This window comes from Molossus molossus, unplaced genomic scaffold (genome assembly GCF_014108415.1).
Source record: "Molossus molossus isolate mMolMol1 unplaced genomic scaffold, mMolMol1.p scaffold_m16_p_1, whole genome shotgun sequence".
NCBI classification, from domain to species: Eukaryota; Metazoa; Chordata; class Mammalia; order Chiroptera; family Molossidae; genus Molossus; species Molossus molossus.
Genome location: NW_023425344.1, coordinates 214,657,578 through 214,682,495, shown reverse-complemented (window position 1 = coordinate 214,682,495; position 24,918 = coordinate 214,657,578). Strand labels below are relative to the sequence as shown.

The following is a 24,918-nucleotide window of genomic DNA, read 5'->3' as shown; positions in this document are numbered from 1 at the left end:
AGAAGAGAGAGGAAGAGAGAGAAACATCGATGTGAAAGGGACACATCGAGTGGCCGCCACCCACATGACCCAACCCGGGCTGGGGACAAACTGCAGCCAAGGTACATGCCCTTAGCGGGAACCGAACCCGGGTCTCTGTGGACCGCAGGCTGACACTCTAACCGCTGAGCCAAACCGGCCAGGGCTATATACACAAAATTGAAACTGATAAGTGATTATCTACAAATCACTGCTAAGTGAAACTACACTGTATAGAGATACATAAGGATCCTGCAGTGGCAGAAGCCCTCTTGAAGCCCTTGCCTCAGGAGCCACCCAGGCCAGCTTGCATCGGGGTGCTGTGATCCCTTACCTGGAATCCTTGGCTCTTATGAAGCACCTGCACAGCAGCTTGCACACTGTGGTTGAGATTGAGCCTCATAGTCAGCCAGCCTAAGGGTTGATCCCACACACAAATGAGCCAACAGCAATAAAGACTCAATTATAACAGAAGGGCCTACATAACCCACAAAAGGGACATTCCTAGAGCACCACACTCAGGAGACCAAGGAGAACATACCACTGGGTCCCACAGGACACTTACTACATAAGGCTACCCAAGAAGACTGGAAGTCATAGGAGATCTATCTAATACATAGAAACAAGAACAAAGAGATAGCCAAAAAGGGGAGACAAAGAAACATCCCCCAAATGAAAGAACAGGAGGAAACTCCAGAAAAAGAGCTAAATGAAATAGGGGCAAGCAATCTACCAGATATTGAGTTCAAAGTAATGGTTATAGGGATGCTCAAGGAACTCAGTAAGAAATACAACAGCATGAAAAAGGACATAGAAACCACAAAAAAAGAACCTGTCAGAAATGAAGAATACTATATCTGATGTCAAGAATACACTGGAAAGAATAAAAAGTAGGTTGGGCCTGGACGGTGTAGCTCAGTGGTTGAGCATCAACCTATGCACCAAGAGGTTGTCAGTTCAATTCCCAGTCAGGACACATGCCCAGGTTGTGGGCCCAATTCCATTTTGGGGAGTGCTGGAGGTGGTCAATTGATGTTCTCGCTCATCGATGTTTCTCTCTCTCTCTCTCCCTCTCACTTCCTCTCTCTCTAAAATCAATGAAGAAAAAAATTGTTTTTTAAAAAGTAGATTGGATGAAGCAGAGGACTGAATCAGAGATTTGGAAGACAAAACACCCAATCAGAGCAGCAAAACAAGAAAGGAAAAAAAAAAAAAAAGAATGAGGATAATTTAAGGGAACTTTGGGACAACAGGAAGCATTAACAACATCTGCATCAGAGGAGTACCAGAAGGAGAATAGGTACCAGAAGGGATTGAGAACCTACTTGCAGAAATAATGACTAAAATATTCCTTGACCTGGTGAGGACAAAAGGCACACAAGCACAGAGAATCCCAAACAAGGTAAACCCAAAGAGGCCCACCCCAACACACACTGTAATTAAAATGGCAAATGTTAAAGACAAAGAGAAAAAAATATAGCAGCATGAAAACAGCAGTTAATTACTTACTAGGGAGCTCCCATAAGACTGTCAGCTGATCTTTCAACAAAAACATTTCAGGCCAGAAGAGATTGGCATGATATATTTAAACAAATGAAAAGCAAGAACCTACAATCAAGACTACTTCACCAAGCAAGGTTATCACTTAAAACTGAAGGAGAAACAAAGAACTTCCCAGACAAGGAAAAGCGAAAGGAGTTCATTGCCACTAAATCAATATTACAAGAATTGTTAAAGGGCCTGCTTTAAGAAGTAGTAGTAGTAGAAGAAGAAACAGAACAAAACAAAACAAAAGGAACAGAGTTAAGATAATAAAATGGCAATCAATGCGTACATATCAATAATCACTTTATTTTATTTTATTTTTTATCATCCTCACCCGAGGACCTTTTTCCATTTTTTGTTTAGGTAGAGTGGGAGGGAGAGAGAGGAACAGAGAGAGAGAGAAACATCGATGTGAAAGGGACACATCGAGTGGTCGCCACCCACACAACCAACCAGGGCCAGGGACAAACTGCAACCGAGGTACATGCCCTTAGCGGGAACTGAACCCAGGTCTCTCCAGACTGCAGGCCGATGCTCTAACTGCTGAGCCAAACCGACCAGGGCATCAATAATCACTTTAAACGTAATCATTTAAATGCTGTAATCAAAAAGACATTGGGTAGCTGAATGGATAGTAAAGCAAGACCCATATATATTCTGTCTACAAGAGACACACTTCAGAATGAAAGATACACACAGACTAAATGTAAAAAGATAGAAAAGACAGTTCATGCAAACGAAAAGAAAAAAAGATGGGGTAGCAATACATATATAATTTCACAAAATTGACTTTAAAACAAAGGCTACAGCCTTGGTCAGTTTTGCTCAGTGGTTAGAGTGTTGGCCTGCGGTCCCAAGAGACCCGGGTTCGGTTCCTGCTAAGGGCATGTACCTTGGTTGCAGTTTGTCCCTGGCCCTGGTTGGGTCGTGCAGGTGGCAGCCACTCAATGTATCCCTTTCACATCGATGTTTCTCTATCTCTTCCTCTCTTTCCCTTCCATTCTATCTGAACACAAAAAAAGGAAAAATGTGCTGGTGTGAGGATAAAAACAAAACAAAGGCTATAGTAAGAGACAACAAAAGATACTACATAATGATAACAGGAGCAGTCCAACAAGGAGATATAATTCTGATAAACATTTATACATCCAACATAGGAGAATTTATGTAAAGCAAATCTTTATGGACATAAAGTGAGAGAATGACAGTACTACAGTCATTGTAGGTGATTTTAACACCCCATTGACATAAATGGGTAGATATTTCAGACAGAAAATCAACAAGAACACAGTGGTGTTAAATAACACACCAGATCAGATGGCTTTAATTGATATCTTCAGAGCATTTCACCCCAAAGAAGCAGAATATACATTCTTTTCTAGCACACATGGATCATTTTCTAGGATAGAGCACTTGTTCAGACACAAAATAAGACAATACATTTAAGAAGATTGAAATCATATCAATATTCTCTGATCAAATGATATGAATCTAGAAATCAGGCACTGGAAAAAAACTGAAAAATCACACCAAGTCATAGAAGGTAAATTACATGTTACTCAGCAACAAATGGGTTAACAATGAGATCAAGAAAGAAATCAAAAGTTACTTTGAGCCCTGGCAGGTTTCACTCAGTGGTTAGAGCATCAGCCCACAGATCAAAGTGTTGCGAGTTCGATTCTGGTCAACAGCACGTGCCTTGGTTGCGGTTTGGTCTCTGGCCCTTGGTTGGGGTCATGTGGGAGGTAACCAGTCAATGTGTCTCTTTCACACTGATGTTTCTCTCTCTCCCCCCTCCCCGCTTCGTCCTTCCCTCCCTCCCTCCCTCCCTTCCTCCCACTCTGTCTGAAAATAAATGGAAAAATATCCTTAGGTGAGGATTAAAAAAAAAGTTACCTTGAAACAAATGAAAATGAGAACACAACAACCTAAATTTTATGGGGCACAATAAAAGCAGTCCTAAGAGAAGAATTGACAGCATTACAGACCTACCTGAGGAAACAAGAAAAAACTAAAATAAACAATTGCACTTTACACTTAAAGGAACTGGAAAATAACAACAAACAAAGCCAAAAGTGAGAAGGAAGGAAATACTAAAGATCAGAGCAGAAATAAACAAAATAGAGTCTTTAAAACAAACAAACAAACAAACAAACAAACAAACAAACAAACAAAAACCTCAAACAAAACAAAACAAAAACAAGATCAATGAAACCAAGAGCTGGTTCTTTGAAAAGATAAACAAGATTGACAAACCTTTAACCAGACTCATAAGGAAAAAAAGAGGACCCAAATAAATAAAATCAGAAATAAAAGAGAAGTAACAACTGATACTGAAGAAAAACAAAGGATTGTAAGAAAGTATTATGAACAATTATATGCCAACAAATTGGGCAATCTGGACAAAATGGATAAATTCCTATAAATATACAATCTTCCAAAACCAAAGCAGGAAAAATCAGAGAATCTGAATAGACAGATTACAACTAGTGAAATTGAAGCAGTAATAATAATAATAATAATAATAATAAAACTCCCAACAAATAAAAGTCCTGGACCTGATGGCTTCACGGGTGAATTTTGCCAAACATTCAAAGAAGAACTACCACCTATCCTTTTCAAACTATTCCAAAAAATTCAATAGAAGGGAAAACTCCCAATCACTTTTTATGAGGCCAGTATCATCCTAATTCCAAAACCATATAAAGACACTACAAAGAAAAGAAATTATAGGCCAATATCCCTGATGAACATAGATGCTAAAATCCTCAACAAAATATTAGCAAATTAGGTCCAGCAATACATTAAAAAGATCATACACCATGATCACGTGGGATTTGTTCTGGGATACAAGGTTGTTACAATATCTGTAAATCAATAAACTTGATACACCACATAAACAAAATGAAGGATAAAAACCACATTGATCATATTGATAAATGCAGAAAAAACACTTGATAAAATCCCTCAACAAAGTGGGAATAAAGGCCATACATGACCAACCCACAGACACATCATACTCAATGGGCAAAAATGAAAAGTGTTTCCCTTAAGATAAAGAACAAGACAGAGATATTCGCCTTCACGACTCTTATTCCATGTTATGGCTGGAAGTCCTAGCCATAACAATCAGACAAGAAGAAGAAATAAAAAGCATCCAAATTAAAAAGGAGGAGGTAAAACTGTCATTATTCACAGATGACATGATATTGTACATAGAAAACCCTAAAGACTCCACCAAAAGCTACTAGATCTAATAAATGGCTGCCATCAACAAATCATCAAACAGCGAGGGTGTGGAGAAAAGGGGACTCTAGTACACTGCTGGTGGGAATGCAGACTGGTGCAGCCACTGTGGAAATCAATATGGTGCTTCCTCAAAAATTAAAAATGGAACTGCCATTTGACCCAGTGATCCCACTTCTAAGACTATATCCTAAGAAGCCCGAAACACCAATCAGAAAGAATGTATGTACCCCTATGTTCATAGCAGCACTATTTACAATTGCTAAGATCTGGAAACAGCCCAAGTGTCCATCAATAGATGAGTGAATAAAAAAGCTGTGGTACATATACACAATGGAACATTATGCAACTGTAAGAAAGAAAGATCTCTTATCCTTTGAGATGATGTGAAGGGTCCTGGAGAGTATTATGCTAAGTGAAATAAGCCAATCAGAGAAAGACAAATACCACATGAACTCACTTATTTGTGGAATATAATGAACAAAAAAAGTTGATGAACAAAAGAGACTCAGAGACATAGAAAGGAGTATGGTTCAGACTGACAAACTTCAGAGGAGGAGGCGGGGGGAGAGGGATGCGATAAACCAAAGAATTTATATGCATTATGCATAACCAATGGGCATAGACAACAATGCTTGGGGAAGGGGTTGGGATAGGAAGGAGGGTATCTGGGATGTGGGGAGGAGAAACATCTGTAACAAAAATAAATAAATTAATTAAAAATAAAATAAAATAAAAAGAAATAAAAATGAATTCAGCAAAGTAGCAGGATACAAAATTAATATTCAGAAATTAGTGTCATTTCTGTACTACAATAATGAACTATCAGAAAGAGAAACATCTCATTTACTATTGCAACAACAAAAAATAAGGTACCTAGTAATAAATTTAACCAAGGAGGTAAAAGACCTATACTTGGAAAGCTATAGGACATTGAAGAAAGAAATTGAGGAAGATACAAATAAGTGGAAGCATATACCATGTTCATGGATAGGAAGAATTAAATTCATTAAAATATTCATACTACCCAAGGCAGTCTATAGATTCAATGCAATTCTTATTAAAATACCAAAGGCATATTTCACAGATCTAGAACAAATATTCCAAAAATTTATATGAAACCAAAAAAAAAAAAATTTCAAATAACCTCAGAAATCTTGAGAAAGAACAAAGCTGAAGATATCATAATACCTGATATCAAACTATACTACAAGGCCCCTGTAATCAAAACAGCCTGGTACTGGCATAAGAACAAGCATATAAATCAATGGAACTGACCAGAGAGCCCAGAAATCAACCCACACCTATACAGTCAGTTAATATTTGCCCTGGCCGGTTTGGCTCAGCAGTTAGAGTGTTGGTCTGTGGTCTGGAGAGACCTGGGTTTGGTTCCCGCTAAGGGCACATACCTCGGTTGCAGTTTGTTCCCAGCCCTGATTGGGTTGTGTGGGTGGCGACCACTTGATGTGTCCCTTTCACATCGATGTTTCTCTCTCTCTCTCTCCCTCCCACTCTATCTGAACAAAATATCAAAAAATGTCCTTGAGTGAGGATAAAAAAAAAAATATTTGACAAAGGAGGCCAAAGCGTACAACAGAGAAAAGACAGTCTCTTCAATAAATGGTGTTGGTAAAATTGGACAGATACATACAAAAAAAATAAAATTAAAATAAAACTAGACCATCATCTTACACCGTGCACAAGAATAAACTCAAAATGGATAAAAGATTTAAATGTAAGTCATGAAACCATAAAAATCCTAGAAGAAAACAGGCAGTAAAATCTCATACATCTCTCATGGTAGTATGTTTGCTGATATGTCTCCTAGGGCAAGAGAAATATAATAAAAAATAAGCAAATGGGACTACAGCAAACTAAAAAGCTTCTGCACAGCAAAAGAAACCTTCAACAAAATGAAAAGGGAACCCACAATATGGAAGAACATATTTGCCAATGATACATCTGAGAAGGGGTTCATTTCCAAAATATATAAAGAACTTACACAACTCAACACCAGGAAGACAAACAATCCAATTTAAAAATGGACAAAGAATTTGAGTGGACACTTCTCCAAAGAAGACATAAAGATGGACATAAAATGCTCAATATCACTAATCATCAGAGAAACGCAAATTAAAACCACAATGAGCTAGATATCACTTCACACCTGCCAGAATGGCTACCATCAATAAATTAACAACAAGTGCTGGCAAGCATGTGGACAAAAGGGAACTCTCATGCATTGTTGATGGGAATGCAGACTGGTGCAGCCACTGTGGAAAACAGTTTAGAGTTTCCTCAAAAAATTTAAAATGGAACTGCCTTTTGACCCAGTGATCTCACTTCTGGGAATATATCCTGAGTTCCAAAACACATATTTGAAAGAATATATGCACCCCTAGGTCTATAGCAGCATTATTTACAATAGCCAGGATCTGGAAACAGCCCAAATGCCCATCAGTAGATGAGTGAATAAAAAAGTAAGGTGAATTTACATAATGGAATACTACACAGCAGTGAAAAAGAAGGAAATCTTACCTTTTGCAACAGTATGTCTGGACCTAGAGATTTTTATGCTAAGTGAAATAAGCCAGTCAGAGAAAGACAAAGCATATGATCTCACTTATATGTGGAATCTAATGAACAAAATAAACTGACAAACAAAATAGAAACAGAGGCATGGATACATGGAACAGACTGACAGCTATCAGAGGGGAAGGAGTTGTGGGGGACTGGATGAAAGAAGGTGAAGGGATTAGCCAAACAACATAAACACATAGCCCATGGACACAGACAACTGTGTGGTGATGGCCCGAGGGAAGGGGGAGCGAGGGCTGGGTGGAGGCAGGGAAACGTGGGGGATGAGGGAACATCGGTGATAGTATCATGAATGAAAATAGATTTGGTAGATTATTTTTGAGGTTTGGGAATGCACAAATATTTTTCCATATAAAGTAATAATCATTGTTTCTTCACTTTACACCATTTCGGTTTATAAAAGTTTCCATAGAAACGCTCTACTATAGAATAGTAGGGAAACGTATATGTGAGTTCTAGCTCTACTCTAGTTCATGGGCTAAATCATTGGCTTTAAAAATATTAATAAAAGAGAAGTCAGTGCAGTTTAAAGCACTTTAGTCATTATTTATTAACATACATAAAAGATCAGAGTTAAGGTGGCCAATCCTGTAGTACGCTAAAAGTAAAAAAAAAAACGGTCCTTGAAATTCTGCCAACATATATTTGATTTTCTCCTTAAAATGGATCAAGGTTATTTTTATTAAAACGAGTAAACAATTGTTAATGTTTATCAAAATCAATCAAAGCTATCTAATTTACTATCAGGCTGACATAGTTACCTAAGTGGCTTAGTCATTGCTTTTGCATATTTTTTTCCACCTAATCCTACTTGTTTTGCAAACAGCTTACTTTATAAGTTAAAAAGAAATACAAGTAATTTAAAAAGTATGTTTAGATTGAGTGAATATAAATGAAAAGCTGAAAAATTATACATGCACCTTTCAGAGAGACACCATTCAGGTTTTGCACTTGAAAAATTAAGGCCTCTACTTGTTTGTATGGGAACTGGGATGAACACCTTTTGTATTTTTTACATAAAAATCCAGTATGGTGGTTAAGCAAACATTGGTTACTGCTGGGTAAATGGATGTATTGATACAAAATAAAGATTTTAAATGGTCTCTTTCTTCCTTAGGCAAAGCTTCTCACACTTTTCCACCAAGCTACTCCCAAGGTTCTTGAAAACTACATCTAATAGAAATCAGGGAACTTGGTTTAAAGTAACCCATAACAAGCACACATTTTCCTTTCTAAAAAGTTAATACAAATTTTGCATTTTATTCCATTAAAAAAGTCATAGTTTATTTCTACACTGACTGTGAGTAAAATCATCCTTCAGGGTGATATGCCAAGTCCATGTTTCTTGGTCACTCTCTCTACACATCCAAATTTGCAGTATGCTTCTAGGGTTCTAGGGCAATCTTTGGTTTGTTCATGGGTTTCTCAATTTTGAGAAAATGATTGCAGAAATGTGAAAGTAATAATTAGTGATATTTTTCTGCAAAGACAACACAACTACCTCCTTGTGTCTATCAGGAGGCTTTGTTTCTGAGTTGTGGATGCTAGCTTCCTCCTTCTGGTGGCTCTATTTTTGTCTAAATACACTGTTCACCTGGATTCCTGTTTTGTATTTTTTGTTTGTTTTTTTATCCTCACCTGAGGATATTTTTTCCATTGATTTTCAGATAGAGTGGGAGGGAGGGAGGGAGGGAAAGAGAGGGAAACATCAATGGGAGAGAGACACATCAACTGGTTACTTCCCGCACGACCCCGACCAGGGTACATGCCCTTGAGGGGAATCGAACCTATGACTCTGATCTGTGGGCCGACACTCTAACTGCTGACCCAAACCGGCAAGGGCTGTATGCCTTATTTTAACTCATACAGTCTATGTGTACCCTGACTCTAGCTAGCTCTACACAGCTTGTTTTGACTTGGATCATGGAGGCTCCAGAAAATTCATTAGGCAGCTTTCTCTGGTGTTTGCAACCTGCCATTGTCAATCCCGCCTTGCCATTCCTTTTCTGTTCTAACTTCTCAACCAATATTCAGAATCCAGAGCTATCTATCCAGAAATAAACAGCATAAACATACATAAAATTAACACTTGACCATAAACTTCTAAATTATATACTGCTCTTGGGCTAAGAGAACTTGGGTAAAGAGCAATAAAATACCATTAGGTTGTTTTGAAGGTTAGCTCAAGGCAATGATGTGAACAGAAAGATGAGAAAGATGTATAGATGGTCAAGGAGGTAACTGCCAATTCTCAAGGAATGAATATTCTCTATAAAAAGTGTTTTGAAAATGGGACATTTTAACAAGTTGATATTTTAATTAATCCTAAGCACTTAAAATTATTTTTAAAGCAATAACTTTACATTTCAAACAGATTTACCAGTCATCAGATCGAGTGCCTTCTTCAAAGTGGATATTTCCTACAGTCTCCAACTCCATTAACAAAAATGGGATCAATAACCCACAACTTTTCTTCTTTCGCTTTACTTCAATACGATAAATTGCTTCAATTCTATTTAAGGAAAAAATATAAAGCTATTAAAATAATCTACAAATCACAACATTAAAATTCATGATTGATTTTTTTTTTAAAAAGCTGATTTTAAAATACAAGGCTTTTTGTTAATGGATAAAGGCAGTGTGGTGTTAATAGTTAAATCATGTAAAAGACATTCTATTTACATGGTTTAACATAGTTCAGCCAGTTCCTGTTCCAACTATTGAAATCAATGTACCAAATAGCAAAAAGTTTCCATTTTAGGCAACCAAAATCACCTCAATTTGTTAACTTCAGAATAAGTGGAGGTTAGAAAACTTTCCCGGCTCCACCACTTGCTCTCATATCTTAGACAAGTCACAACATTTTTATGCTGAAGTTTCTCAGTAAAATGGCAATATTAGTAATAGTACCTATACCCAAACAGGCTTTTTTGAGGCTTATATGCAAAATGCATGTAAAGCTCTTAGCAAAGAGTATGACACAGAGTAAGAACTCAATAAATGTTAACTACTATTTTGTTAGTATTATTACAGGGCAAACTAACTTATCTACTTGCTGCCCTAGAAAATTAAAAAAGAAAATCACAGTACTTACTGTCGTCTTGCTTTATATTTCTAGTTAATATTCAACCTGAGTTTGTTTCTACATTATTCCAGACTATTGTGTATGTGCTTTTCCCAGTCTCCTCTATGCCATGAGCTTTTGCACTGATAACAGTTCATGTTAAAAAACAAAAAAACAAACACACACACACACACACCAAAAAACCTGATGTTTTTAGTTTGCAGATACTAGAGTAACGATGTGACAGGAAGCCACTCAGGGGAAGTTCACTGTTCCTAACTGAGTAAAAAACTACATGCCAGCCCTGGCCGGTTTGGCTCAGCGGTTAGAGCGTCGGCCTGCGGTACAGAGAGACCCGGGTTCGGTTCCCGCTAAGGGCATGTACCTCAGTTGCAGTTTGTCCCGGCCCTGGTTGGGTCATGTGGGTGGCAGCCACTCGATGTGTCCCTTTCACGTGGATGTTCCTCTCTCTCTCTCTCTCTCTCTCTCTTCCTCTCTCTCCCTCCCACTCTGTCTGAACAAAAAATGCAAAAATGTCCTCGGGTGAGGATAAAAAAAAAAAAAAAAAAAGAAAAGAAAAACTATATGCCAGCTTGCCCTGGCCGGTGTGGCTAAGTTGGTTGCCAAAAGATTGCTGGTTTGATTCCCGGTCAGGGCACATATCCATGTTGTGGGTTCCATCTCCAGTCAGGGTGCGTGCAGGAGGCAACCAACTGATGTTTCTCTCTCACACTAATGTTTCTCTCTCTCTCTCTTTCTCCCTCTCCTTTCCTTTCTAAAATCAATAAAAACATATTAAAAAAACAACAACTATATGCCAGTTTTGAACCAATGATGACTATTTCTACTAGAAAACACATTTCATGTTTTACTTAATAATATAATTCTCTCCACTCCTGAAGGAGGGCACTGAGCTCAACTTAAAGGCTCAGAACATTCTATTCTCTCATGTTTCAAATTTGAACAACTAGATAAGTCATTAAACATACTCATCTAGTTTTTTGTTCCAGAATGTTACTCTTTCATTCAAGGCATTTAGTTTTGTCAATATCTTCTGCTGAAGACTTGATTCTTCTTTGACAGTTTCAGAGTTCTTTGATATTTCAAGCTCCATTCCTTTATTGTTATTGGATCTTTCATTTTGCCCTTGGCCAGATCCTTTGAGTTCATCCAGTTCCCGTTCCAACTATTGAAATCAATGTACCAGAAAGCAACAATTTTTAATGGACTCTATTAAATATATAGTAAATTTAAATTAACAAAGTAGAAATATAGAAAATAAATAGGCCAAATTTCATTAAAAACATGGCCAGCATGTGATTATCACTTTGGTATAAATTTAGTCAGCCAATTTATTTTGATTATGTGAAAGGCAATATTAAATATTTCAAAAGTGGCAGTTCTCTCAACTGAAAATGAGAAAAACAAAGAAACTGGTTTTTAAATATTACTGATGAGTTTGCTTGTATTAAAGCTAAAGTAAAATTATAATAAGTGTTTTGGTATAAATATTTAAACTTCAAATAAAGTGACTTTTTCTACACTTACTTTAAAATTTTTCAAGATGTTTCAACTACTCTGGTATTCTGAAAAAAATTAATCATAAAAATCACACAAAAGCATACACACACACACACACACACACACATATACATACATTCTTCCTTTTGCCTCTCTCTCCTTTATGGCTTAATATAGCAATATCTTTATTTAAATTTTTTATATATTTTTTTAAAAAATTCATAATGAACATTTTTACACTTAAAAATATTGCATTTAATATGATTTATCTTGATTATTGAGGTCTGGGGCCCTTTCTTAAATTCTGGGCTCATGGTAAGTGCATCACTTGCCTGCCTTACCCTAATCCCAGCCTTGTAGGATATTTCATGATAAATTGTACTGTAAACAGAGAGGTGTATATAAATAGAAATTTATTAATTTTCTGTAATGCCTCGCTATGATGGCTATATCCATCTATTAAAAAATGAATTAAGCACATTTATAAAAATGTCTATGGTTCATATAACCTATGGCTATTATTTTTCACATTTGCAGGTTTTACTTAATACATGGATCTGCACATGAAAATGGCAGATATGAAATGATTTTCATATACTGGTTCTCCTGTGATGTTTATTCAAAAAATAATTTAAATTTTGTTAATGTTTTACTTTAAGAATATCTTTCTGATTATAATATGAATTTAAGCCTGTCCATTTTTGATAGAGTATTAAATATAGTTTTAAAACTTGTTTTTAATGACTGCATGCTATTCTATCTTAAGAATAAATAATTATTCCTCTTTTGTTAAACATTTAGGTAGTTTCTAATTTTTTTGTTATTATAAACAGTGTAGTGATGAATATCCTTATAGATAAATATATATCCAAATCTTTAGAATAGAACGTTAGAAGTAGCTTTAGTGGATCAAAGGCTATGAACATTTTTAGGCCGGTTAATATATATATGGCACAATTATACTCCCATCAGTGGTGTAATAGTGTCACACCCATCTTCACCAGGCTGAGTGCTATCATATGTTATGCTATGACAATTTTACAGGTGAAAATGGCTGCTTGCTATCTTAATTCACACTCGGAGATTAATAATCAAGTTGAGCTTCTTTCAGATGTTTATTAGTCATTTTTAATTTCTTTTTAAAAATGATAGTTTATGTACTTTGATCAATTTTTCTATATAGATATTTCATTTTTTGTTGTTTTATTTATGAGTACATTTACACTAAGGATATCATGTTTGTTGAAAATAATTTTTTCAGATTGTCATTTAGTGTTTACTTTCATTAATTATGCTTTTTAGTACAAAAGAATTTTACCTTCTTTTTTCAATCAAATCTACATTCTGTTCCTTTGTGATTTCTAATATTTCTTTTATTTGGCAGGCTGAGACCAGTTAAATCTATATATTCTTCCATTTTTTTCATGTTTTTATAGTTACATTTAAATATTTTTTCCTATTGGTATTTACTTTGCTAAAATCTGAATTAAGGATCCAAACTCCCTACCCCCAAGTAGTTACCTATTTTTGTAACACCATTTGTTAAATAACCCATTATTTTCTCATACTTAAAAATTATATAGTTCTTTTATATACAAAGTTCTGTTTTGAGGTAAATAATCCTTAATATTTTAGGATCTACTTTTAGTAAAGGAAATCTAATTTGTTCTAAATAAAAAAGTACACACAATATATCTACTAAAGTATAGCTTGATATGAAGTTCCTACCTTGTTATATATCTTAATAATATTAGTAAAGGGATATTTCATCCCTTTAGACAAGAAAATGAATTTTGAACACAACCTACCAATATCCAGTAAAAATGAAGCTAAAATAAGTCTAACAGATCTCTATAACTCTGAATCATTTTAAATTAATTAAAAATGTTTTATATTAAAAGTTTTTAATTTGTATATATTAAGCCTATATCTTTTTTGAACTATAGGTTTCTAAGCACAGAATGAAGCTTAGTTAAACACCTAGAATCAATACATTTTAGGAACAAGCTTGACTTGAAATTCAATATTAATTAAAAAAACAATATATAAGTATATGTGTATACATACATAAAATTATAATGCTATCTTATCCATCAGTTTTCCTAAGATGTGGCCACTGAAACTTTACAGTATTAAATCTTACATTTTTTTTCACAAAGCTGAATAATTTCATTCGTTCTTCTGGCAACTTCTGCAATTTACATTTTCGATCATTCAGTTTTTCAAGGTCTTCATTAAGATGCCTCTGAACAGTTTTTATACGCATATTGTAATACATAATTTTTTTCATTGCTGTGGTCTAAAAGTGAGAAAAAAACAAAAGATTAGCTGAAATATAAACATTATAGGTAATTATTAGCAGTATATTATAAGTGCAATATATTCTAAATAACAATTTGAAAGTTTTGCATGCTCATTTACTACTAATGATGATGTTAACATGATAATGACTACACAGAGTCTGTATTTAAACTTAAAAAGCAAAATATAAAATTCCAAAGATTTTCTTGGGAATAATATTTTAAATGTGAGGCATATTCACATTTATTTCCAGGATGACAAAATAAAGATACTACAGATAGAATTCAATATATAAAACAGTATCATTTAGCTAATGAGGTAGTACTACTAAAGCAAATATATAACTATATTTTCCCTATATGATTAATTTAGGGAAAAATTAAAGAAATTAAAAAGAATTAAAAGCAAATATGATATTAAATCTATTTTTAAAAAGCATGGCTAAGAATAGGTTTCATGTGTTTTTTTTTCAAATCTATAAAAGGATGCTCTAAATGAACTTGTTTTAGACTGAGCAAATTACTAAATTATCAATCTAATCCAACCCAGGCAATTCTATAAAATAGCAGACTCATATATCCAGCTACTTATTGGACATATCCCCTTGGATGCTCAAAAATTATTCAAAATTTATAAGCTTAAAATTAAACTGTAATTCTCCCTTCTAAACCTACTCCTCCCATACTCATTCTCATCTTATGAAATAGCAATTTCCTCCCCTCCTTCAGTTGTTTGGGCCACTAACTTGGAATTACTTTATACTTCTTTCCTCTGCACTTCACAGCCAATCTATCAGCAAATCCAGAAGAGTCTAACTACTATCAAAATCTGACTACTTTTCACCACCACCTCTACTAAAACACTGTATCAAATCATCAATATCTCTCATCCAAGTTACTGGAATTTAACTGTTCTCTCTGCTTTCACATTTTCCCCTCTAATCCTCTATTCTTAATCCATTATCCAAAAGGATCCCTTTAAAACATAAATCATCTCATCATCCCTCTACTTAAAATTTTCCAGTTGCCCCAACTTTCTCATAGTAAAAGCCAAAGTCCTTACAACATTCTACAGAGTCTCCCATGATCTGCCCCCCACCACTGGTCTTCTCTCTCCCTTACTTTCTTAGCTCCAGCGACACTAGCCTCTGCTGTTCTTCAAATATGAGGCATGTTCCTACATCAAGGTCTTTACACTTGCTGATCCTTGAACAGCTTGCTTTCTTAATTCTTTCAAGTCTCTACTCAAATGTCACCTTAGCAAATCCTTTCCTAACAATTCTATATAAAATAGCCAACACCCTCCCTATCCTCTGCCCCTACCAACAATCTTTTCCTTCACCTTTGTTTATTTTCTCCATAGCATTTATCATTTATCTCTGCTTTCACATTTTCCCCTCTAATCCTCTATTCTTAATCCATTATCCAAAAGGATCCCTTTCATAGCATCTGATATACTAGTTTTTTTCTTATTTAGTTGCTTATTATCTGTCTTCTCTCAGCAGAATGTGAGCTACAAGAAAGCAGGGAATTTGCCTGTTTAGGTCACTCTATATGTCTAATGCCTTGAACTGTGCCTGGAATGTAACAGGCATTAAATATTTGTTAGATAAACGAACCATGAAGCATAATTTCATGAAGCATATTCACTCTGCTCAACTTTGCAGAAACAGCCTGATGTAAAACTACAGGGATGATAATGGAAATTTTAAAAATATGGTTGTTTAAGTTTTGCTGTTATTTTAGACTTAACACTGTTAGAAAAGACATTCCTCCTGGGCCCTCCAATGACTCCAAACATCTGCTTGTAGATAAGAACTCTAGCCCTTTGCCTAATATTAAAAGACAATTTACTTCTTAGATTGGGGTGGGAGGGATGATAATCTCAGTTTTGGAAAAAAGAGCGAATGGAATTTGAGAATAAATTCTCAAACCAGTAAGAGAAGAGAAACAAGTTAAGACAAAAGGATAAAGACATTCTTTATCTATGTTGAGATGACGGGTGAACCACAGGAAACAATGGGAGGGCCACATGGTTGGCACATTCTACATACTCAAAAGCTATTTGTTGGATGGTTAACTGAATGAACAAATGGGGCAGGGAGAGGTAGAAATATAACGTGGAAAGACTATTAATAAACATGGTGGCTCCCTAGGCACTCCATTCTGAAATTATAGATCCTCTGGTGGCACATCAAAGTAGATCCTTTACTGGGAGGTTCACCAATAGTGGCAGTTCTGGAATAGTTCTCTTCAAGATTTCAGAGATCTTCAAGATTTTGGCAGTGTGGTGGTTCCACTTATATTTTCAGGAAATCCCAAATCATCTTTAATTAGATTAGAATTGACCTAATCCTGGCATACTATCATCCACCATGGATACTTTTTAATTTTGATACATAAAATTTCAAATGAGAGGAAGTTACTTGTTTCATTTCTACTTTATTTAGGCTTTATTAATGTTTATGTATATAGCACTAGTTTAATTATTCTTAACACTGATGATAATTTTTCAGATTTCCTTTTAGTGTTGTATAAATTAAAATGTTTTTTATTATTATTTTACCTTTCAGTACTGCCATCAAAATTGAGATAGTAGTACTAATTTTATTACTGGTATACGTTTGTGTGAAATATCCAGCTCACTGGGGCAAAAGTAGAATTGGTAACAAGAACTGACAAGATAATACTACCTACCATATGTGAACACAGCCAGAAAGAAGCAGTTGATTAAACTCAAGACACAGACACCTGATTAAGGATGCACTTACATCTGCCAGTTCCTTGATCGTCTTTGCTGACACATCATATGTGTCAAGTCTCTGAAGGCAAGGCAAGTGATACAGCACATGTGTGGAATAATTACACAGCAGACAAACTGGGTTGGTTTTATATTGAGGATCATTCAGACATAAATCCTTTAAGTGATGAAGCCTGGTTAAGTTAGTAAGGTCCTAAAACAGCAGCAGTAATAACGCTTAGTTAATTGCAACTATTCATTTTTAAGGAGGCTTTTAAACACTTGAGATCACCATAATGTAATGTAATGCATTCTAATTAGCTGCTTAAATATGTTCAAGTGATTTAGATGGATAAAATGTTTTTGTCTAATGAAAACCATGCTAAATATATGTAGATCATTAATAATTAAATAGCAGACTCTATATAACTATGCATGTAAATTGTACTTTTAAAAAAGGCCAAACAATATTTACTAAATCATGTATTCCACCTGGAACATTGGAGCCAGTCACTTGAGCACATTTATTAAGACTGCGTTTCCTCCTGTGCACAGCTCCCTTGTAACACCATCCCCTTGTGCCTGTAGGTCTTACACTCCCCTTACCACCATTACCCAGACTTACACCGAGGAACACAACTCGCCATTTTCCTTGGCCTCCAGATCTGCTCTTCTCATCAAAGGCTATGGGACCCCTGCTCTATCACAATTACCATTAAATTCTTGAGTTTTAGTTGTTTTAAAAATATTTTTGTTTTTTTCTGTAAATGCCTTTTCTGTCTATTAAGGACAACTGAAACATAGCTTTCTCCAGAGGGCCTCGTTTTTCTCACAACCTATGGAGGTGGAGGGTTTGATAATGCACTTCCAGACTGATTCTCCTTAACTTTAAATCTTTTATCCTGAAGTTTCAGTCATCTTTACACCTTCCTTTATTTGGCATCTGGCCCTTGCTTCATTCACCCTTCAGTCTTGTTTCTTCCAATTTAAGCCCTGACATTTTATGTTTTGGCCACATACTGAACAACATGAAGTTTCGGAATGTATCAGACCCTATCTTATCTTTAATATATATATATTTTTCATTGATTTTTTGGAGAGAGGGAGGAAGGGAGAGGGAGAGAGAGAAACATGATGAGAAACATCAATCAGTTGCCTACTAGCATGCACCCTAACTGGGGATCAAGCCGAAATCTGGGCACGTGCCCTGACTGGGAATGGAATAGGTGACTTCCAGGTGTGTGGGACGACGCTCAATCTACTGAGCCACACTGGCCAGGCAACCCTGTCTTATCTTTAGACCTTCACTCATGCTGCTGCCTTTGACTGGATTGGACTTCACCCCAATTTAATCTCTGAATCATTCAAGACAACTGAAAAATCATGTTTTCTGAGAGCTTTGTTTCATCCCCCAAGCTTGGGGTAGATGCTCCTCCTATGAATTCTTAGCCCCTGGGCTTACCTTTGTTATAGAATTTATCATGCCCTACTGCCAATTGCTTGTGTACCCACGAGTCTATAAGCCAAGGGTCCACATGGGCTTTGGCCCTAAGGATGATGATTATATATATTTTTTAATTTAACCTGCACCCGAGGACATTTTTGAATTTATTTTCAGATAGAGCATGAGGAGGAGGAGAGAGAGAGAGAGAGAGAGAGAGAGAGAGAGAGAGAGAGAGAGAGAAACATCTATGTGAGAGAGACACACTGAGTGGTTGCCACCCACACGACCCCAACCGGGGCTGGGGACAAACTGCAACCGAGGTCCGTGCCCTTAGCAGGAACCGAACCTGGACTCTCTGGTCCATGGGCTGACACTCTAACCACTGGGCCAAACCGGCCAGGGTGGTGATTACATTTTTAAAGTGTTGGAAAAACAATAAAGAAGAAGACGTGACAAAGGCCATATGTGGCCCACAAAGCCTAAAATATTTTCTACCTGGTCTTTTATAGAAAAAGTCTGGCAATTCCTGAGATAAACTCTTTGAGAGTATAGTTTGTGTCCTGTTTAACATTGCATTCCCAGCATTCAGCATTTAGAACACAGTAGGCACTAAATAAATATGTGAATTGAATTGAATGATTATTACTTTCTTTCACCTCCAAGATATCCTCATATTGTCCTTAGTAATTGCATAACTAGGGTGGTTCCTGAGGTAGGAGGGTGCTGTGGTGGAGTTGGACTTGAAAGGAAGCAATGCTAGTTAGGAGAGTCAGAATCAGAGTTAAGGAAAATCTAAAGCAAAAACCAGGAAACATTTAGTTCTGATGATAAAGTACAAATAGAATAGGGAAGCAAGTAGTGAAGTCAGGCTGCTGGAGTAGAAAGTAAGACAGGGTTAGGTAGCCAGCATGTCTCCAGATTCTCTCTGGACAAGTGAGACTTTGGCTCAATGGCAGAACTTGAGGCTGGGGGCTGGGCCCGTGACAGGAGTGGAGCTAAGCAGATACCAATATAGGAGGTAGAAGTAGATAAAAGGTATTTAAAGTCATTTGACTTGATGAGATTATTTACAGAGTGCATGCAGAGAGAAATAAGAAAAGACCCCAGGACTGACCTGGGAAGTCCATTTTTTTAGATATTACAAAAGGAAGAGTAATCAGAAGAGGTATAGCTAGAAAGATCAGAAGAAAACTAAGACAAATTAGTACTTTAAAAGCTAAATAAATAGTTATTTGTTTGGTTTTAATAGTGTCAGATCATTAGGGTCAATCTAATCAGCTAACTCTAAAATTTCCAGCATATTGCGTAGTCCAAAATGATTAAATTATTTCTTAACAGCAGCTATTTAGTTCATTTCCTGCAATAAGATGGTTTATGATCCAGGTTGGTAAATAAAAATGTATTACACTTAAACATACCTTGAAAGAACATATTTGATTACCAGAGAGGTTTAATTTTTCCAGTTGTTCATTGGGATCAAGACACCGACCTTTAATTTAAAAAACAAGATGAAAGAATAATTAAATATTGTTTTACCCCATGTTTATTTCCTGTCATATTTCTGAATTGTATGTGGGCATCATTCCTTGCATGTAAGACTAACAGTAACACTGTATAATTAGTAACCACTGATTTAGAATTATAAATCATAGATTTAGAAATGCTTGGCAAAGATATCATACAAAAAAGTCTAAAAGAAAGAAATGTTCTTTTTATACTGATAAAATATTATTGTAGCATTATTTTACATTCCAAATGAAACAGTACATACCAATGCTGCTTATTAGATTTCCAGCAAGGTTGAGATCATTTAAATTCTTCAAAGTTTGCAAGCCCTAAAAATTTAGACAGTATGCAATTTAGGAGAAATCATTAAAATCTCTATTTATAGCCCTGGCCAGTTTGGCTCAGCGGTTAGAGCGTCGGCCTGCGGTCCTGAGAGACCCGGGTTCGGTTCCCGCTAAGGGCACGTACCGGTTGCAGTTTGTCCCCGGCCCTGGTCGGTTGAGCAGGTGGCAGCCACTCGATGTGTTCCTTTCGCATCGATGTTTCTCTCTCTCTCTCTGTTCTCTCTCTCCCTCCCACTCTACCTGAACAAAAAAAAAAAAAATGGAAAAATGTCCTCGGGTGAGGATTAAAAAAAAAAACATAAAAAAAAATCTCTATTTATAAACCATCTGATCAATCCGGTTAGTTCTCCACATGTTCTGAGCACTGGGCACAGAAGTAAGTGGGTGCCTCAGTGAAGCCATCGTTGTGTCTCTGGCACCTGACAGAGTTATTGGAGGAGGAGGGAGCAGGGAGGGAAATGGCGAGGGAGTGAGGAAGAGGAATAGGAAAAGGAGCACATCACACAGACTGTGTTTATAATTTTAGGCAAGTTATATATCTTTATATCTCTTTTTTACTTTAAACCTCCAAAGAGGAAATAACACTTTACCTCTTAGGCTTGGTGGGAGGAATAAAGAAAATAATGTAGAGGAAGTTCTCTATGTTAGTTCTTCTTAACAGTTATTAAACTAATCATGAATATTTTGGCTCTAAAGCATAATATGATCTTGGACATTCTGGTTTAAACTCTATAGCAGTAATTAACTTTATATATACAGTGAAATTATCTTACCTCAATATTTTTTATTGTATTGTGGTTCAGCCAAAGAACCTTCAACCTTGATAATTTCTCTAAATTTTCTATTTTGGAAATTTTATTATAAAATAAATACAGTTTTTCTAAATGTCTACATTCTTGAAGCCCTCCAATTTTCTGTAAAAAGAAAGAAACAAAAAAAAAAGAGCAGACTGAGTAGTGTTAGGTTATGTTTTGCTATAAATACTTTTAATAAAGTAGATATTAAGTACATTCTCTTTTCTTTTTTTTTAAATACTCACCCAAGGATATTTTTCTATTTATCTTCAGATAGAGTGGGAGGGAGAGAGAGAAACATCGATGTGAGAGGGACACATCGACTGGTTGCCTCCTGTAGAACCCCAACCAGGGCTGGGGACAAACTTCAAGTGAGGTACATGCCCTTGACCGGAACTGAACCCACGACTCTTTGGTCTGCAGACTGACGCTCTAACTGCTGAGTCAAACCAGCCAGGGCAAATACGTTTTCTTTTAAAAGTCACATTTTATTGCAAATCAATATCCAGCAAAATTAATTTTTTTATCCTCACCCAAAGACAAGTTTGTTGATTTCTGAGAGAGAGAGAGAGAGAGAGAGAGAGAGAGAGAGAGAGAGAGAGAAACAGCAATTGGTTGCTTCCCACACATACCCCAACTAGGGATTGAATCCACAATTTAGCTATGTGTGATTGGGAATTGAACCCATGACCTTTCGGTGTATGGGAAGATGCTCCAACCAACTGAGTCACACCAGCCAGGGCTAACAAAAATTTTTAAAAGAAAAACATAATCTCTCTACCTAACTATTTCAATTTCATATTCTCTTTAAATTTAAATAAACTCTATACCCAATTCTATTTGGTTATAATAATAATAACTATACAGTTTTGTGTTTTTTAAACATAAGATCATGTAAAATGTTTTCATAATTTTCAAATTATTATTATAATTTAATCATTACAAAATTATTACAAAATATTTCATGAAATTTATAATCATTTTCTTTAAAATAACCCTATATGTGGCATATTAATATTTCAAAATTTTAGCTATCATAAATAATACTACAATAAATAACTTCATGCATACAGTTGTTTTCTGCTGCTGACTTACTTCTCTAGGACAAAATCTTAGAATAGGGATTTTTGAGTCAAAAGGTATGTACTTTTCTCTGGTTCTTCATACATGTTGTAATATTGCTTTTCAATATAAATGTTATAATTTTTACACTACCAATAGTATCTAGGTGAACTGATTTAATTACTAAGTAATACTGGGTATTATTTGTTCTGATTTGATTACTAAAAAGTAGATATGTCTATGTTTTAATTCTTTATTTCTAGTTTTTCCTATGTATAAATCTATTTCTACCTTTTACCTATTTATCTGTTTTTGTTTTACTAGGTATAGGGTTTTATTGCAATTCATCAGGTATGGTCTCTTTTTCCCTCTCACCTTTTTTGATCCATGTTTCAAACATATATTTTAATGAATTATTTTTCCAAAGCCAAAGAATTCAGTATAAAATATTTCATGTAAAGTTATATGTTTAGACTTACCTCTAGACAACATTCAGCTATCCAAAGTTCTTTTAGTTGCAAACAAGTCTCTAATCCTGAAATTTCTTTTATATCTTGAGCAATGATTGTGAGACTTGTTAAATTAGGAAATAATGATAATCCGACTATATGGGGATACCCTGAGAAAAACATCTCCAGTTTTGAAGCATCTGATCCTTCTTGTCCAACAATCTCATAAGATAAACCATTGCATAAACACTGTTTTTAAAAAAGAAATGAGGTTATTACTGACTTAAAATAAAAAAGTATTTTTTCCATTAGAAATTATAAACTGGCAGTTGCACTGATACCATTTTTTAGTCTCACAAGAAAGAATGTTGTACCATATATATGATTTTTCTCTGATTTCAAAGGTCATGCAGGAGAAGAAATCCAGGTAAGCTCCTGAAAGGAGTATAAAATATTCCATTTAATATTCTTGAAAATAAATTTGGCTTTAACTCACCAGTTCTTTAATGATTTCTTCTTGGTTTAGATTTTCACATTCAATCATCTTCCATCAAGAATAAGGGTGATAATATTTTCTATGAATAAAAATTTAAAAATAAAATAAATACTAGAGTTAGGTCATTCTCTTTTAAAAGGATCCTTAAACCTACTTAGGTGCAACCTGTGGCTTGAAAGCTTCACACAGTACATTACCAAGTATCTTGTCTGGGCCTCAAGACAGTTCATTCCATCTATAAAGTTTTCTGTTAGAATGTTATTTTTTATTCTGAATTTAACTGTCTCTATATACCTTCTTCCTGTTTGTTTTCATTTTACCTTCAGGGTTCAAATAAAACAAGTAAATTTTCTTCCACACTATGAGTCAAATTTACCACTTGAAGAAAATAGTCATCTCTCATCTACACCTTTACAGTGCCCCCAGTTAATGTCTTTTGGTTCCCCTAAGTGTACTTAGAGAGCAAAGAAAAGAATCCACAGGGCTTAGCAACATATCTGGCATGCTAATAAATATTTATTAAAATGAATTAGCCAAGTTCTTCATTTTAGATGATATGAACTAATTAATACCTAAAAAGCTTCAATAAAATTTAAGCTATTTAAATTTTTCATAATTTTCAATATTTTCATTATATTGTTCCAGACATACACTATTTAAAAAATATAAGAATACTGGTTTTAATATTATGACATGACAAAGCAAGATGTAGAAATGGTGTATATTGTGATCCCACTTTTTACAATGATAACTCCACTACAGATATGTGTGTGTGTATATGTGTGTGTGTGTGTGTGTGTGTGTGTATGAATATGCAAGGAGAAAATATGGAAAGTTACACACTAAGATGTTAACATGAGTTATCTTAGATGCAGGTGAATGAAAGCTGATGTAGTTATAATAGGCATGCCAGGTTGGGTGGGGCTAGATTTAGGCAAAAATAGGAAGAAAAAACCCCACACTTTCATTTGTTTGTTTGTTTGTTTATTTATTTTTATCCTCACCCAAGGACATTTTTCCTTTTTTTTAAGATAGAGTGGGAGGGAGAGAGAGAGAGAAACATCGACGTGAAAGGGACACATCGAGTGGCTGCCACCCGCACAACCCAACCAGGGCCGGGGACAAACTGCAACTGAGGTACATGCCCTTAGCTGGAACCAAACCCAGGGCTCTCTGGACCGCAGACCAACGCTCTAACTGCTGAGCCAAACCGGCCAAGGCATTTATTATTATTATTATTTTTAATCCTCACCTGAGGACATTCTTCAATATCTTGTTCAGATAGAGTGGGAGGGAGAGAGAAAGAGAGAAACATCGACGTGAAAGGGACACATCAAGTGGTTGCCACCCGCACAACCCAACCAGGGCCGGGGACAAACTGCAACTTCGGTACATGCCCTTAGCGGGAACTGAACCCGGGTCTCTCTGGACTGCAGGCTGACTCTCCAACCGCTGAGCCAAACCAGCCAGGGCTGTTTGTTTGTTTTTAATCCTCACGCGAGGATATTATTTATCTTCAGACAGAGTGGGAGGAAAGGAGAGAGGAAGGGAGAGAGAAACATCGATGTGAGACACATCGATTGGTTGTCTCCCGCATGACCCCGACCAGGGCTGGGACAAACCTTGACCAAGGACCAAGGTACATGCCCTTGGCTGGAATCAAACCTGTGACTCTTTTGTCCATGCGCTGACGCTCTAACCACTGAGCAAACCAGCTAGGGCAAAAAAATCCACACTTTTTAAATAACATGTTTAGTATTGTAAAGCATGAATATATAACCACTTATTTAT

General features: G+C 35.8%; 1 protein-coding gene across 1 annotated transcript in view; it reads right to left on the bottom strand.

The window, feature by feature from the left end:
- Window positions 1-23,206, bottom strand: part of LRRC9 (leucine rich repeat containing 9) — a 127,657-nt gene extending 104,451 nt beyond the window's left edge. Inside the window, exons 1-9 of the mRNA XM_036280590.1 lie at window positions 23,128-23,206; window positions 22,662-22,880; window positions 21,100-21,240; window positions 20,248-20,311; window positions 19,895-19,965; window positions 17,064-17,246; window positions 14,136-14,291; window positions 11,461-11,657; window positions 9,788-9,919 (exon numbers count right to left, since the gene is read on the bottom strand). Coding sequence (XP_036136483.1) covers window positions 9,788-9,919; window positions 11,461-11,657; window positions 14,136-14,291; window positions 17,064-17,246; window positions 19,895-19,965; window positions 20,248-20,311; window positions 21,100-21,240; window positions 22,662-22,880; window positions 23,128-23,175 — 1,211 coding nt within the window. The 5' untranslated portion in view covers window positions 23,176-23,206. The remainder of the gene's footprint in view (window positions 1-9,787; window positions 9,920-11,460; window positions 11,658-14,135; window positions 14,292-17,063; window positions 17,247-19,894; window positions 19,966-20,247; window positions 20,312-21,099; window positions 21,241-22,661; window positions 22,881-23,127) is intronic.
- Between the last annotated feature and the right edge of the window lie 1,712 nt (window positions 23,207-24,918).